The sequence below is a fragment of the Gambusia affinis genome, linkage group LG01 (genome assembly GCF_019740435.1).
Source record: "Gambusia affinis linkage group LG01, SWU_Gaff_1.0, whole genome shotgun sequence".
NCBI classification, from domain to species: Eukaryota; Metazoa; Chordata; class Actinopteri; order Cyprinodontiformes; family Poeciliidae; genus Gambusia; species Gambusia affinis.
In genome coordinates, this window is record NC_057868.1 from 24,383,310 (window position 1) to 24,400,844 (window position 17,535).

The following is a 17,535-nucleotide window of genomic DNA, read 5'->3' on the forward strand; positions in this document are numbered from 1 at the left end:
CTGAATTTATTTGAAAAAAAAAAAAAAAAGACAGAGGCAAACATGTTCCAGGACAAGCTTTATTTAACACAGCGGTAAACACAAACAAAAATAACAAAAAAGGGAAGGATTTCAAAAACAGAATTTAAACAAATGTCACTGAAAGAAAAGGCAAAAATAGCCACCAAATAAATACTAACATCAAGAACAATAATTTCATAACTATAAAACAAGAGACAGTATATATAACCATATAATAGGACATGCGTAGAAGTTTGATTGCACCATTTGTACCACACATTGACTACGAGACAAAGGGTGCATAATAACTGACATGGTCACTGAGCCGCCTGAACAACCCATCATAGAAAGGCTTTGCATCAGGCAAAAAATATCAGCCAATACTTAATTTTTTTATTTTTATTTGAGAGCTTGGTCATAAACTGTTAAATAATGGTATAGTAATAAATGTGGCGGTGTCTGCCCGTTGACTGAACTGATCTGTCTTCACAACAGAGAGCCGCAGTCTGAATTGTAGCGAGGCGCTGAATATTTGAAGCTTTTGTGGAAATGACCGCTTCAAGCTTTTCTAAGCCCGAGGGGGAAATCCACAGCACTGTTAAGACACAACAGCCATGTCAGGAAGATATTTCCAAGATAACAAGAACTCACATCATGCGTTAAATAGTGAAAAATACACATAAAAGAAGAATGGAAAAATAGCTTTCTTTGGACAGGGCCAGCCTGTGCAGTTTGATTATTTGTTCCCTTAAGTCCCACTTTATGTTTTTTTTTTATTTTTTAATCTTTATCACACACTAGCCCTTAATTAAAAATTGTTCACTTTTGAAGTTTATCTCTAATTTGAAAAGTGTGTAATTGCCAACTCACTCAAGAAACGCAGTCATAAAGCCCTGCAAAAGCATTCATAGCCATTCAGCCTTTGTTCCCCCCACATTTTGACAAATACAGTGTTTCATGTGATAGACCAACGCAGAGCAGTGCTTTAATATGAAGTGGAGTGGAAAGGATGCGTATTTTTTATTTTAAAATCTGAAAACGATTATCAGCAGTTGGATTAAATGTCAGTTTAAACAACAACCCTCAGAAATAATCTAATTCTTAAAACAAATAAAGTCCCATTGTGACTAATTTAATCCCAGGATAAATCCAGCTGTTCTGTGAAGGCCTCATAGATTTGCTAGCAAAGATAAAATTTAAAATAGAGTTTGGTTATAAAACTATGTCAAGATTTAAAACTGCCAGCGCACTGTTTAACCTACCATCTGAATTTATAGCAGAGTAACCAAGACATGAACTTCAGCAGAGCTACAGATGAAAACTGCTCCATTCATATTGATTTGGATGCAAATTACTCTCTTTTGGCAGATCTGGATCCAGCAAACATGGAGAGGAACATATTCTGGTAAAACAGGATGCTAATTAAACTATTATCTGCGGCTAACTAAACTAACGCTGCACATCACCCTGAACACACCATGTCCATGGTGAAACAGAGAGGTGGCAGCATCATACAGCACAGAGATGAAAGATTTAAGATCAGGGAACAAGTTCATCCTCAAGCAGGACAGTCACCTTGCACGTAGATCCAGAGGTTGCAGACTGGAACTGGTGAAAGTATTTTGCACTGTCAGAATGCGAAAAAGTTTTGGCGATATGAATACTTTTGCAAGACGCTGCAGTTCCTACTTCATCAAAAAACCTAACGTTTTCAGCTAACAGGAGCATGTTCCCTTCTCCTCCCTTTTTTTTTTTTTCCTTATTTGTTTTTGTCACCGGTTCTTCCAAAAACCAGCGACTGCACAGAAGAACGGACAGACATGAGCTCAGCAGCCGGTTTGTACAGCAGAAATGTTTTCAATCAATGACATGTCTGTCCACCGACCACGTCAGTAACCACGAAGCTGCATCTTTTATTGCCACACCTTGTATCACGAGCACTTCAATTGTTATTGCTTTACGGTCAGAAGCGCAGAACTCACAGCTGCACAGACACATAACCATGAAGCCAAAGATTTAAGCCGATGACGAAAAAAGCATTCAATTTTTGCTCCGTCGTTGTTCTCGCCAGCAGTGAGCGGCGCTTGTTGGAGGTCAAGAGATTCAAGTGTGCGCAAAAACATAAGCTGTAATTTGTCTTGGAAGAATAGAGTTGCATTTGGAGTGCTACATTAGATCAATGCAAATCCACAAGCATTTTACAGTGTTGGTAAATCTCACTGACCTTCTGGGAACATGAAATAAAAAGGCATTATTTTTCAAACTGCAAACAGTTAAAGAAAAACAAAAAACTGTGATCATTGCAATGCTACAACTCTTTTCTGAAGAATATTTGATGAAACAAACAATATTTTTTTTAGCATTAATTGTCAAGCTGATCCCAACGGCAGGCGATCTTACATTTTAAAATCTGCCTTGAACCCTTGAAGCCTCGTAAATAAGACCGACACAGCTTGAAGCTTGAGTGTTTATGATGCTGATTTCAACAAAAGCCTCTTTGCCTTTCTATTTCTGATGCATTAGCAGAAGAAGTAGGGGCTCCTGCAGTGAATGGAGCACATTTCAAACCTCCACACATATTTCCTGGTCTTGCGTCTGCTGCTATTTTTACAAATACAGAGCCTCGCCAGCCTTCGCTACTTGCTCGACTGGCAGCTGGTCGTTCACAGCCACGCAGCCACGGCTCTCCAGCCCATCCAGGTGGATGAAGGCTGCGCTCTGAACGCACAGCAGCGCTGCCTTCTGCCGCTCACATTGCCACTGAGAGGGCAAGAAAAGCTTTCTGTGGATTCTGCCTCTGTTCTCCCTCTATATAATGCTCTTTCATCAGAAAAGGGAAAAAACAGGTGACGCCTCACACACCAGACTTAAGGAAGGGATTTTTGCTAATTCCCCAACAGTTTCATGCTAGATTTATTTAAGTACTTAGAAAAATATCTATTCAGTTTTTCTGAGAGGCATTGACGTAACAAGGTTTGAAAATCGCACACTTCCATATCGGATTAAATCAAGATGTGCCTGCAGATACGCAAAATCAGACAGATGGAGCACTGTTGTAGTTTGTTTATAGGTGGGAAAATATAGAAAGTTCAATGGACCCAAACGTTTACTGTTTTAAGTTTTGTTTCAAAAGCGAAATAAGAGTACTACTAATGAAAAAAAAATATGGATGTGCGCTCGAAGGTTCAGGAGAGAGCGGACAGCTGAGTGTCCGCCTCTTCTGAGGGTTTGTTTGGTTTTCGGGGGGGTGAGGGAAGGATTCAGCAGGAGAGCCCTGATAAAACCATCATGCCCACCCCCCTTCCCCGAGACCAAATAGGCTGGGGCTGGGAGTCGCGTACGAGGACCTGGAGCCCCTCCTGCCCTCCTTCACATCACAGAGCAGCTCTTGGTCTTTTCCTTCTTGAAGGAGGAGGAGAGCAGGTCCGACTTGCTGGGCAGGTGGAGGAGTCTTTTGGAGAGGCGGCGGGTGGGGCTGGACTTTGGGAGGGGCTGCAGCTTGTTGATGCAGGCCATCGCTGCGGTACGAAATACGCTGTGAATGCTTTTCTCCGAGGTGAAGGCTGAGCACTCCAGATAAGCTTCAGCACCAAGCTGCTTAGCCATAGCAGAGCCCTGTAGCAAATGATGTCAGGAAATATACTGAATTAGCATCTTGCACCAAAATACAAGATGCAAAGTTACATTTTCCCCCCCTGCATACAGTACAGTGGAAAAAAATTTTATCTGAAAAGTTTATTCTCTTTTTGCTGTGCTGTCACACTTTAATATGTCAAAAATATCCGTTCTCTAACCAGTGAATAAACACAACATGCAGTTTTCGAATGATGATTTAGTTTGCAAAGAGAAAAGAATACAACCCGAACCTCATGTCAAAAGTGATCGCCCTCTCGTTAAAAACTGAATCAACTGTGACAAAACATTTTTTGTTTTGGATAGTTCAGATCAATTGATGAATGTCTCAACACACCCAAGACAAAAGTGAAAAGTTTTGGACAGTGTAAGTCTTACTACATCTGCTGTGAAACTAACTCGGCATTTGAGGAAAAGAACTGACAGTTAAACACGGTGGTGGTAGTGTGCTTGTCTGGATCACTTGCTATAATTGATAGAACCAATCAGAAACTTCATCAGAAACTTCATCTGACTTGTCAACAGAATGTCTGACTATCAGTTACTTTTAGCTTGAGAACATTTAGATTACCCAGTAGGAGAATGAGCCACATCCACCTCAGACAGGGTACAAAAATAAACAAGCAAACAAAAACAACTGAGGTTTTGGAGTGGCCTAGTCAAAGTAGGGACTTAAATTTGATTGAGATGGTCTGGGGTGGCCATTTAGGCTCAAAATCCCTCAAATATCACTAAACTGAAACATTTCTTCAAATAAGAGTGAGCCAAAATAATCTACCGCACTTACAAGTTGATGGCAGCACAAGCACTTCTCTGGTTTACCACACAGAGTCAGGTTGCTTTGAAAACTGCATTTAATATTTACTCTTGGAGTCTTTCATTTTAAAACGGGTTTGATATTTGATATTTAAATTTAAGTATAAGTTAACATTTAAAATTAGAGAGAACAATTACTCTAGAGAGGACAAAATGCAACATTTTCATTTTAATATGTGTTTGTTTGACATTTAAGCACTAGTTAACATTTTAAATTAGAGAGGACAAATACTTTTTCACAACACTGTGTAGTAAAGCAACAGCATAAAACCTTAAGAAACGTATAACAAAGGCATTAAAATTAAAGCATGTTCTAACAGATTGGTTAGTTTATTCTGAAAACCATTTCCCACTCATAATTATGTCTCCTTGAGGTGGAATTAACATTTTTCAACCTCTCTTACTGGAAACTACAGACATAAAACTAATTGCTTGCAAAATGAAAAACATAAAAAGTCATTTTGTTTTTCAAACAAATCCCCCCTCACTGGGATAATTTTAACAAATGTAAAACTAGGTGGATGAAGACGATAGCGACTATTACGCCTCATCACTGACGCCCAGAGCTTTATGATTGTATTTTTAAAATTCTTTGTGACAGGACAACTGATGAGTCAACTGCCAGCTTTGAGCTTGCTCTCTTTACATACGAAATGTTAACAGTATTTCATCCGATGGGAGAAATACTGCATTTGTGAGAGAATGCAAGCAGCAAAGGTTTCATTTAAAACATAGAACTAGTTTATCTCTTGAGTTTAGGACTTGGATGAAGTCACTTAAGTTGCTTTGCCAAAATAAATAAAGACAACCATAACATTTTAACTTAAAACAAATTACTGTGTGAATAAGAAAATATAAAATAACTCCATGTATTGATTAGAGATGCATCAATCAGATTTCCAATCTATTTTTTCCTAAAGCTTTCATCTTTTGTGTCTGAGTGCTGTTTCTTTATGCAACATAAAAAACAGCAAAATATTTCTTCAGATTTAAATTACGAGCTGTGTGTTTAAAAGAGGATCTGCTGTAAAGCAGGGTTCATATTTTAAAATGGGCAAAGTTATTACAGAGTCGACACTTTAATTTTATTTTTTGCATCTTATACTAGTGATCAATGTGATCGGCACATTAAGAGCAACCAGCATTGCTAAAACGGCAGAACCTAACTATATTCCCAATAAAAAAAATACATCCTTACCTCTAAGATTTCCAAACAACTTACAACATTTTAAATCCAACATTTCCCATCATAGATTCACTTTTTCCATTTTTCCTCCATAGTAGCAGATCCTATACCAAACAGATCTGTTACAAGCTGGTAGTGTGTACATATGGGGCTTTCTCTGACCTAAAACAAAATTCTTGATTACGAGCTCCTGACCTGTCGGGACTGATTAGGTTGAAAATCGTCTGGTTCTGGTCAACAGGCCAGTCTTTGTGCATCTCTAAAACTTATTTTAATGTCTTTCATGAGCAAAGCTCACATTACAAAAAGGAAAATACCTGGTCCTTCCAGTTTTAGTTTAGCCTTACTGACAAATAAGCTTCTTGTAGTTCTCACCTGCTCGTAGGTAATTGGAGTCTGTTTTAGGTTGGACAGCTCCATGAGTGTGCACACATCGGTGCGGAGGTCTATCTTACAACCAATCAGCAAGATTCGAGTGCTTGGACAGAAGTCCAGGATTTCACTTTTCCACTGTGGACACAAATATATAATTGTTAAGCTCTCGTTTGAGAGAGTATTTAACATGACAGTAATAATAAAAACAAGACATTACCTTTTTGAGACTGCTGTCCATTGTGTCTGGGCGGCTGATGTCAAAGCACAACAAGACTGCGTCAGAATCACTGTAGCACAAGGGTCTCACGTTGTCATAGTATGGAGAACCTTAGAGGGCAGAGAGGCAAAACACTATTAATGACGTTAAAAGCAAAAATGAGCAATTTCTAAAGAGACATACTTCTCTTTAGATGTTCACCAGTGTCACATGACATAAGTATTTAGAAATAAAAAAAGTCACATGGCAATACCAGATGTTTTAGATTTCATATTGTACCTTAGTTTCATTCTTTTAGATCCTGAACTCCTAATTAACTATTTGACTTTCATCAGTTATGAAACATTAAAACCTCGATGAAACAAAAGGTAAATCTGACCAACATCCAGTAGATAGAAATAAATATTTCCTACCAAAATGGATATTTTTATTGTCAATGAAAGGAGAATACAGTTGACAGAATGCAATTCCTTTGTGAAGCTTTTCCAAGAACAAATATTTTCTTGTCTGAAAAAAAGTTAGGTACAAAAGATCCAAAATGGCAAAAATTTTAAATTTGGCAGATCAACCTGACCAGCATCCTTCTGGAAAACAAGAGCATTTATATCCGTACATGTTTACCACTTGGCAAACAATAAAAAATACAAAACAACTGAAAGCATTTGAAGATCTGGCTTACAGGAGTTTCAAACTGCAGCTTTTCTTTATTTATTTCTCCTACATCTAGCTGAACTGCAGGGCTTACGCTAGTTTCTGTTTAAACAGGAACAAGTGAAGACTCATTTCAGCTCTTTTTATAACATTCCTGTTCTACAGCAGCACTACTTTGCCACTGACTTATTACCTATTGCATTGTTTCAGTTAAATCACTATACTTTATAGTCGCCACAAGGGAGTGCAGCCGCCCCCATTCCAGTATAACGATTGGAGATATTTCTTATCATTACCGGTACTCTCACAGTTGCTTTATAACATGTATAGATATTTGCCTAGTGAGCCAGTAATTTTTGTATAGCAAGAAAATAAATAAATATCAGCATGCAGCAGTCGGGTTTATTTGTAACCACAATCGCTTCCTCTTGATTAGCTTCACTTTTCTGTTCTTGAAGCTGCTGTTTGCTTTGCCTCTGTACCCTCTGCTGGCATTTCAGACGCAGGAGAAGATGACAGTCGGTCACTAAAATCCTCATTGATCTTCCCTTGCACTAGATTATGCAAGTGGAACGATGGGGTTTGAGGCAGGCAGACGCTCCCACTCATGCTCAGACTCTTTAAGTAATCCACCCCCCCACCCAAAAAAAAAAATAAATAAATAAATAAATCCTATGCTCGGCAGCAGTACCTCCAGTCCCTCTGTTTCCACAGCAACAACCTCGGAATCCACCGTCTACATCAGCCATTCCTCCTCTTCCTCCTCCTCCCACCTCTCCATAAAGGCTTGCCCTTGCTGCCAGTCAATCACTTCAGACCAGAAAAACCAACCCACCCACCTACTGTTGGGGACATTCCTTCTCTGCAGTAGAGACTGAGACACACATCCAGTACATATATATATATATATATATATATATATATATATATATATATATATATATATATACACACACCTGATTTTGGCTCCATCCAGAGGTGAGCCCAATCCGCTATCTGATGAAACAGAATAAGAGTTCTGCTCAGGGGGATTAAAATGTTTACTTCAGTCTCCGCACGGATCCCAACGGGGATTCGGAGCTCCTTTTATAGCCGCAGATAAGGGAAGAAGCGTGTGTAATCACTCATTAGACATTACACAACTATCCTGATTGTTTTCTGCGGAGGAACAGCGGAAGAAAACATACAAAAGCACATGCAAACATGGATGAGTGCATGTGAAGCTGTTTCATGAATATTTAATGATCCTTCACATTATCAAAGGTTGAAAGTGAATTTGCCAGCTGCTGGGTGCTGTGAGTGGAATAATGACAAGCTGTGATGAAATTCCTGTCCTGAAGAAGAATGTGAACACGGTTGGAAAAGAAAAGAACACACTCGTTTCATTCTGACTCCGGTTCTGTGCTTTAAGAAATAAACATGCTTTCAATGCTGTCACTTGAGACCTTATTTAAATTTTTTTTGCAAAAGAAATGCTTACACATAAATCTCTGAGCTTTTTAAAAAAATCTACCTCAAGTAAAGAAAGTTATCTATACATAAAAGCCAGACAGCATTGTTTTAGTGATTACACAAAATAAATAAAGTGTATTCTGGCTGAGGAAAAAGTTAGGCCACACTCCTCACCTTCAGCTGAAAAATATTTAATGGGTTTCTTTTGTTGTGCAGCATCTCAATGACATCAGTGGCTAAAGCTTTGGCCAGGCTCTGGAACCATTATTGAATGTTTTTTGGTTATTGTCATGTTTCAACATCCAGTTCTGCTTCATCACTATGTTTTTTTCTCTTCTTTTTTTACAGCTCTTCTCATATTTTTCCTCCAGGTCTCTTTAATACACGGCAGATTTCATAGAATTATGAGCTGACCAGGTTCTGCTGCAGGAAAATATTCTAAAACCATGACACCTCCACCACCATGCTTCACAATTGACATCAGGCATTTTGCCATTTGATGGATACTGTTTATGCCAACTAACCCGAAAACTCTGTTCGGGATAATTCTAATTAAGACTAACCTGACCAAAGAACAATACTCCAGAGGTCCTGGTCTGTATTTTGCTTAGAATGCCAACAATTCCTATGTGCATATCTTCCATGAAAGTAAAGCTGATTTTAGACGCATGCTTTTACATCTAAGGCCTGTTGTGGGTTCCTTCGATGGTTGATTTTAAATTCTCTCTCTCAGGCAACCCAAACTGCCACCACACACTGAACCTGCTTTGGCTTTTGCCAGCCACAGGGCAATCGTTTAATGGCACTTCTGGTGGTATAGACATGAGGAACATGCTAGCAGTTTCATTTAGAAATTCCTGGAGCCACATGGAGTGAAAGGGAGCAGGAAGCTCCCATGTGAGCCAACACAGAGGAGGGAGCATCCACCCCAAGAGGATATTATTGCTTCTGTTGTCAAAATATGCAAAAGACATGAATCCCTTCCACACCGCCACCCTCACCCAATCCTGCAGCCCGTATAGTCATCTTTTACTTCACTTGACTATAACCAAGATTAAACACTCAGCCTGGGACAAAAAGTTACCGTGACTGCATTTTAGTAAATACAACAAGCATCAACAGTATCCATTTAAACCAAGAGTCACAAATGGTCTGAAAGAAAGTTTGCATTCAATGGCTTTTAAATCAGCACACATTTGAATCAGAACAATCAGCCACAGAGGACGAGGATGTGCTTCAGTGTTTCTTATCTGTCATGCAGGAGAGTCTACAGGGTGCTCTAAAGATCTCCTCCTCCAGTAAGAGGTTATCTCACAGCCAGGAAACAGGATGTGATTCTGCATTAAACAACCCCTGATCTAAATGCAGCAATCAATAGAGGGCTGCACCACGGGGGCCCCTGGAGCCCTTGCATCTAAAGCTGACAAATAAGTTATCCTGCCAGCATAGAGGGAGAGAGAGATAAAAGATTAAGTAGGATGTTCCAACCTCCCCATTTTAGATCTCTGCTGGTACAAACCGAGGGATGATTTGGGCCATCAGATCGATGCCCATGCAGCGATAAGCAAGGCCAAACGTTTCCTCTCCCCTCCTTTCTTTACAACAGATGGAGAGTTTGAGGCATGAAACATGCGGAGTGAAGCTGACTAACTGGGGGATGGCAGATGAAGAAAAGATTGCAAGTCTTGTTGCTGAGATCAACTTCGTATGTGTTTAATGGTGCAGCGCCCAGGGCTCAAAACCCACAGAGGAGAGAGAGGTGGAGATGGGAGGCTGAGCTTTACGGGCTGGGAAGATGATTGTCAGAGCACGCAGGTGGGGGAAGGGAGTACCTCGTCTCCTCTGTGTGCATGGGTGACTGAGAGAGAGCTTGTGCGTTCAATCAAGTGAGCGAGTGAGTCCATTTTCATCATTAGCACTCCCCTCGCTATCAGAATGCACAGGTCAGACAGACTAATGATCGAGGGATGGGATGACTCAGATTGTTTTTTTGTTGTTTTTTTTTGGGTGGGGGGAGGTTCAAGTGCTGCCCCAGCTCCATCACTCACACTCAGCCGACTGAAGCTGTGGCGCTTCTTCAGCTGATAACTACAGACATTAGTTTACAGTCGAAAAAAGAAACACACAAAGCTGCCTCAGACTGTTATTTTACAATTTTGTATCTGCCAGGGTTTCTGTTTTTAGAGAGGGGAAGTAATTTAGTCCCCGAAATACTGTCAAAACCCAACTCATTCTGGATTAAAAAAAAACAACAACATTAAACTGGGTTTACTGTTGGAATGAGGGAAATAATTAAGACTAACCCACTTTTGTTGATACTTTAGTTTCTTTATCATTACACAGTATCCCGACCAACCCTGTTAGCCTCAGCGCCTCTCTTTTGTCCTGACTTTGTTTTTTACTAAAAATCATCTATCAAAGAGGTTATAACAGAGAGCAAATGTCAACATTACATCATAAAATAAATATTGTTGTTATGTCTATGATTTAGTCTAACACTGTTTAGCTTTGCTGAGGACTTTCTTCTTTTAAATCTTGATATTTTTAACATCTGCATCATAGCCCCCTCCAGGCCTGGAATAGCATTGCATCTCCTTTAGCTGCAATTCACACAGTAAAGTTAGCTAGTTTTTTTTTTATCTAAAATTCCTGAGATTTACACAACTCTGGATATTTTTGACAGCCTGAGACCTGAGTCACAGAAGAATTACATGAGCTGTTTTAAGGTGATGAGAAATCAGAAGAACAGTCAGATCACTCTAAGGGGATAAGGTAGCTCTAACATTAAAATAAATAAAAAAACAAAAACCTTTTTCAAGTGAATGAACACATTCACTACACCAAAGTGAAACCTGGTTGTGCTAACCACAAAACCTTTAAGAGTGTAAGTTGTTACTGACAGAAGAAAGTTCAAAGTAGCCATTTTCAGCATCCATTTCCAAATAAACCAACAGAAAACTGTCGTCTTTTTTACTAATTTAAACTGACAATTGAGAAGAATCGTCTTCACAATATCAGGCTGAAGACAGAAGCTAAAACTGAGTGTTGAGCTGCAATATAGCAATATCAACTATTTCTAAAATGCTAAGTAATTTTTATTCAATTATTTGAATAAGTAAAATAAAACCCATCTATTTTATGTTTTCTAAATAAACTGTCAGATGTTTTTGAAGAGAGGAGGATGTCTTGTTTGGGAACCCTGTGGTCTTGTAGTGATATGGGTCTTTTTTCACAAGAAGGTTTTATATGGACTGTGGCAGGGGTCACATCCACCTTTAGTGGCTGGAATAATTTTTACACTAAGTTTGAGGTGGACTGGGAGGCAGCAGTCTCGTTGGACTGAAAGGAGAACCAGAACCAACCAAAAGGATTATATTATCCCCTCTGGCCTGGGAACACCTCAGGATCATCCAAAAGGAGCTGGAAATTGTGAATATCTGGGATTCTGACAATCAGATGACACTGAACAGATGAGTGAAGCTCTAAAGAAGAGATGGCACTACAAGCTGAGCAGCATACTGTTAAATGTTCAATAATATGCGCTCTCATTTTGAGTTAAACTGGAAATAATAGTAGCTAAATCGATGGCATCAATCTCAATTGTACACAATACAGTAACCAATTGGATTACGCTAAATTCTCCCAAACTCAAAGGCCTAATCAACAAGATCACTGACCCTGAAATAAATTAGTTACTAACACCAACAATAATGAGATTCGTTATTAAGTATTCATGAGTCACGGCCAGGGGACAGTGTTTGCTTTCCCCTCCTCCTCTCGCCGCCCTGTACGTCCGATCAGATCAGCCTGATTAAAACCGGAGGATTGATTTTAGCCTGTAAATCCATGGCGGAGCTGAGAGAAGGAGCTGCTTGCCGTGTGGAGCCGGTGATGAGGTCGGCCTAATCGATGAGGGGGAGCTGGGATAATGAGGAAACACTCTCACTGTGGACGGGCCACAGCAGCACAACTCCACATAATTAGAGGATATTACAGTAAAAAAAAAAAAACACAGAGAGACTAACACGTATTGCTTTAGTCTGTCATCTATCGTCAGCAGTCAGAGAGGGACTGACGTTCTGATCTCAGTGGAACACAAAATATGCGTACAGAGGCAAATGATTTGTATTAGATCCATCCATCCATCCATCCATCATACCAGATGACTGCCTCTCACCTGGATATGGACAGCTCTTGTTAAGGTTACATCGTGTTAATTTGTTAAAGGTCTTGTAGGAATTTTATCCTGGAATGTGCAGTTTTGGATAAGTAGGGGGGGAAAAAATGGCTCCGTATGGAAAAATGTTTGAGTTTTCAGACTGTATTCTCGAAAATTTTAAAATCAAAATTTTCACATATATTAATATTTTATTTACATAATTTGTCTTTTATTGATTTGATTGCAAACGGAGTTCAACATGTTAGTCATCAATATGTAATTTTTTTATTTAATGACTGAGAAACTCAAAGCTAAATACATTCTCCAAAATTAAAAAAAGACCAATTTCACAACCTTTTCTGGTTCAAGACAACCAGACTTTTTGTTTTTAAACCAGTCAGGTTCAGATGATAGCCACCAAAATATACAAAATATTATTAAAAAATACAGTAGAAAGTACTAAAAGACGGAACATGGTGCAATACAGAACCTCTTTAGTCCCAATTTGACAAGTCTAAGAGACTGGAAAAAGTGCTTTAAGTTGATTCATAGTTTTTAAAATATATAGATAGTACCATCTGACAACTATAAAAGCTTTGCGAGTATAAATGAAACCCTGCTTTGCAGGTCTAGATGGATGGTGGATATATTTATGTATGTTTGGGTCAGTTATGTCCACTGGTCCTATTCAGAGTCTTAATCCCCTGGATGTTCTTGTTTGAGTGGGTGACCCGAGCAGCATATGGAGGTAAATGCAGGTCACCACATTTTCTCCACTCCCTCCTCTCTGTCTGCTCTAGAAAACCTTTCTGCTCAATAGGAAAGCACTCAGCAGCCACATCATCCCCGGGCAGCAGGCCCACTCCCACTGGCCAGACCAAAGGTCCACAGTCTGGGATTAAAAGATGACATTTGGTCTGGGGCAGGAATTATACTGCTCCAGACCAATTACATTTTTTATCCATTTATTTTCTGTTTACTCTGCGAGAGAGTAAAAACATTAGCTCGTACATGTGGGTCTGTTATATAAAGGATTTGTCCTACGCCGATGCACATGAAACGCGAAAACACACGTAAACACACTTGCAGCCGTGGGATTTGCTCCGTCATGCTGACCCAGTAACTCTGGAGATGTGAGCACGGAGGGCGAGCGATGAACACTGAGCAGAGAACGTGCAGCGCGGTGAGCAGAAGGGGAGTCTGACTCTAACAGGTGCTGCAGACCCATGTTGGCAGGATTCAGGTCAACGCAACTCCAGGGATATCTACAAAGACACATTGACCCTATTTTCAAGCTTGTGGTGTCAGCAAACACATGATGCCCAAAGTCTCCATTGAAAGCAATTGACCCGGAATAATAAGTGTTTTTTTTTCATTCTGTACATAAAAAGTATTTGCAAATGTGTCATTCCTTTACCAAGCCACAAAGAATAAAAGGTCAATGAGGCATCCAGTGTCCTTTCACACCAAGGCAAAACACGAAGCACGGCAAAAGGATTCAGGCCCCTTTCACTTTTTTTCCCCCACATTTCTTCATGAATCAAACAAAAACATCAGGGCTTCAATGTATTTCTTAGAGTTGTGTGACACAGCAACACAAACCAGTGAATGCCCATGGTTTGGAATAAAGATTTCGTATAGTATATATTGCAGTTTCCAGGATTTCTTTTTAAATAGAAATCTTTAAATTTTGGCTCATGTTTGTATTCAGCATCTCCTGTATTAACACGTCGCTGCAGCTGAACGGTTTCTCTTATTTCGTAATAATCATTAGCTCTGGCTGTATAACTTCAAGTAATGCTTCTGAAAGGTTTCCTTCCAGGTTAAAGGTTCCTTTACCTTGGTGCTTCTGCAAAAATACAAAGTAAAACATACAGCAAAGTGGGGGGATAAGTGCTCTACTAACCTTCTGCAAGTTTAAGGTCGGATTTAATGAAAAAAAAAAAGAAAACGAGAAAAATCTCAACACGTTTTGCAAAAACAAAACACGAATTTAACAGCAGAGGAATAAAGACAGATTGCCGTGTCTAACCCTATTTTCCATTCTCACCATAGTGAAAGAAAGCAACCTCAGTATGAGTATAGTGTATTCAGGATGATGTGCAGTCTTTTGCCACACACAGCACTGAGCATGTGTCGTCAGACTAGAGTACTGTCTTCCTCTCCTTACTTGCTGCATGTTCTTGCCACTATTACATAAAGGCCAGCCAGAAATAGTGCATCAACCTAATAGTTGTTCTGTCATCAGAATAATTAGATAAATATGTCTTCAAGTGCCTTCACTAGATTTTATTCAAGTATATGTAAGTAAAGGGGGGTGAATACTTATGTATAAAAGACTTTTTAGATTTTTAGTTGTAAGAATTTTGAAAATCTGGCAGGAATACTTAAGCGAGGAACTGTATCTTGTAGCGTTTAACTCTGATAAGAACACTTGCTTCAAATATCTGTCCAGGTAGCAAGATCTGTCTAAGAAGCTCATTAAACGCATCGGTCATTGCCATGTTATCCCTCTGCGCTGCAGGCAGAACTGGAGGTCTTAGTCCACATGGGAGGAGGCGATAAGTTACCTGAGGTGTCCCACAGACTCAGCTCCACTCGCTGCTCCTCCAGCTCCAGACAGGCTGTGTAGTTTTCAAACACCGTGGGTACGTAGGTCTAGGGAGTAATAAGCAACAGGATGCAATTAGCAGGAAGGTGTCAGTCACTCACTGTGGAAGTTTATTGAGTGCAACTAACATGAGAAGGGGGGAAAAAACAAAAACAAACAGAAAAAAAACTGCATTTTTTTTTTTGCTTTGATCAGTCGCTAGGGTGCAATATATATATATATATATATATATATATATATATATATATATATATATATATATATATATATATATATATATATATATATATATATATATATATATATATATAAAATGGCTCATAAAAAGAGACACTGTAATAATCTTCATTTGGAATACAATATAAAGCTTGTGCAAAGTGTATAAATAAGTCAGTGAGCACAAAACAAACCAAAATAGCCAAATCCCAGTAAATGCGCATGCAACAGCGCACTCGGTTTTATTTTCCCTCTCTCATTTTCTGCTTTCTGATTATATTTCACAAGCGATGATGTTTCATAAAATCATAAAGTAGCTTCTTGTGGATGAATCCCAGTCATATTTTTTTACAATTATGAGTCACATTGTATATACCTCCGGGTAGCAGTCCTTCGCCAGCACTTGCAACATCGCCGTTTTTCCGCATTGAACATCTCCCACAAGAACCAGTTTACATCTCACCACCAGCGGTTGCGTATTTCTCCTTTCCTTCATGATGACGAACACGCTCCAGAGTTTTCTCCAGGAAAAAAAATGCGATAGACAAAATCAAATAATAATAGTAATAATTTTTTTTTTTAAAACCAAGCTATAGAACAGCTCAGACACAGTCCCAGTAAGATAAAGCGTTCCAGCTTCTGTCTGTTGGAAGATGCCCGCAGTTGATCTGATTGAATTTGCCACTGCAGCTCTTTATACGGGCGAGGAGCAGCCAATAGGAGCTCACAGTCCACAGACTCTGTAACATCGCTTCACTGCGCTCAGAAATAATACGAGCGGAACTACAAACATGCGCATTATTCAGTCAGGGATCATCAATCAATTTTTTTTTTTCATGTATTAAGAATTTTCTTCGGGAATTTCATTATAGTGCTCTATTAGCCACAAGGGAAACATTTTTTATACATTGTAAAAATAAATTTTGGATTGTATTAAATTTCAGTCATTAAAACCTATTATAAAGCTAATAAACTATAATTGTGAATGTAAATATAATGTGCAATAATATTTTGATCCAAGGCAGACTTTCACCGTCTGAAAATAACTCCGATCTCAAGAAGCAATCAGGAAAATGTGAAACACCTGTAGCTACCAGGTTAAAGGTAGAGAAGAAAGAGATGATGAACACTGACAGGGAAATTCCTGAAACTACCATAAACAGAATAGAAACTGCTTAACTAAGGAAACTATAGACTCAAGTACACAAATAACAGATAAGAATAAACTAAACACACAAAGGAATAAACAATACACAATCTCAAAAGAATAAACAACAGGGAAATAATCAAAACAAAACAAAAAAAAAACCCACACTGTACCCAAAGTTCAAACACACATAGATCATAAGATGAAGTGGCAAAAATGTGCTTTAGTATTTACCTAACTCATTCTAGGTGTTGTTTCTAACTTCTCAGACCAACTAATCTGGATTTATGATAAGTGAAGGCACCAAGACTATTAACTTCTAAGATGCTTATAACGATTCAACAGAGCTTTATTTCAAAAATACCCAAAAATCTCTTTCATATATTTGACCATCACCAACGGACATACTTTATTAATTTGAACTGTTTTGACAAAAAAAAAATTCCTTCCTTTTCATAATGCACCCTTTCTTTACTTTGAATTGAATGCTATTCTGGGAAAAATGTCAGGTAAAAAATGTTTTTGATAAACTTCATGATGAATTAATGATTGTTCCCTTTGAAAACAATGCATTTTAGGAAACATTAAAGAAATTACCATATGCATGCAAAACCACTTGTCCCGTTCCAAATCGATCGATTTAAATGACTTAATGGCAGGATGGATTACCAATCAGCATAGAAATAATTGGTTTAATTTTCTCTTGACCTCAAAATAGTCTTCTTATTAAAAGCAACAACTTTCCATCTACAATAGCTCTGTATTTTGGGCAGTATCAATGAAGATCAGTCGATTTTTGAATTTAAAATAATCCCACATAGTTTTATAAACGGTTGGAAGTTCCTGTGTGTCCTGTCGACCTCAGGTCCTCTCACACCCTATGGACTGAGATGGTGACTGTTATCACTGGGTCAAAAGGCACCTGGTGGTGTGAGCCCCGTCCTTTGATATCAGTCAGAGGTCAAACGCTTTCACACAGGAGCACCAGAGATGTAGTTTGACACCCTGGTTTTAATTGTGTTGAAACAATGAGATAGACTGAAAGATAAAATCAATTAGCTGCCCTCACTGA

At 38.9% G+C, this 17,535-nt stretch overlaps 1 protein-coding gene across 1 annotated transcript; it reads right to left on the bottom strand.

The window, feature by feature from the left end:
- Nucleotides 1-45: 45 nt before the first annotated feature.
- Nucleotides 46-16,076, bottom strand: rnd1b (Rho family GTPase 1b). Its single transcript, XM_044128002.1, has 5 exons — nucleotides 15,693-16,076; nucleotides 15,060-15,147; nucleotides 6,228-6,337; nucleotides 6,011-6,145; nucleotides 46-3,615 (listed from the first exon to the last, which is right to left on the bottom strand). The coding sequence occupies exons 1-5, from the start codon at nucleotides 15,810-15,812 to the stop codon at nucleotides 3,370-3,372; spliced, it is 699 nt and encodes a 232-aa protein (XP_043983937.1). The 5' UTR covers nucleotides 15,813-16,076; the 3' UTR covers nucleotides 46-3,369.
- Between the last annotated feature and the right edge of the window lie 1,459 nt (nucleotides 16,077-17,535).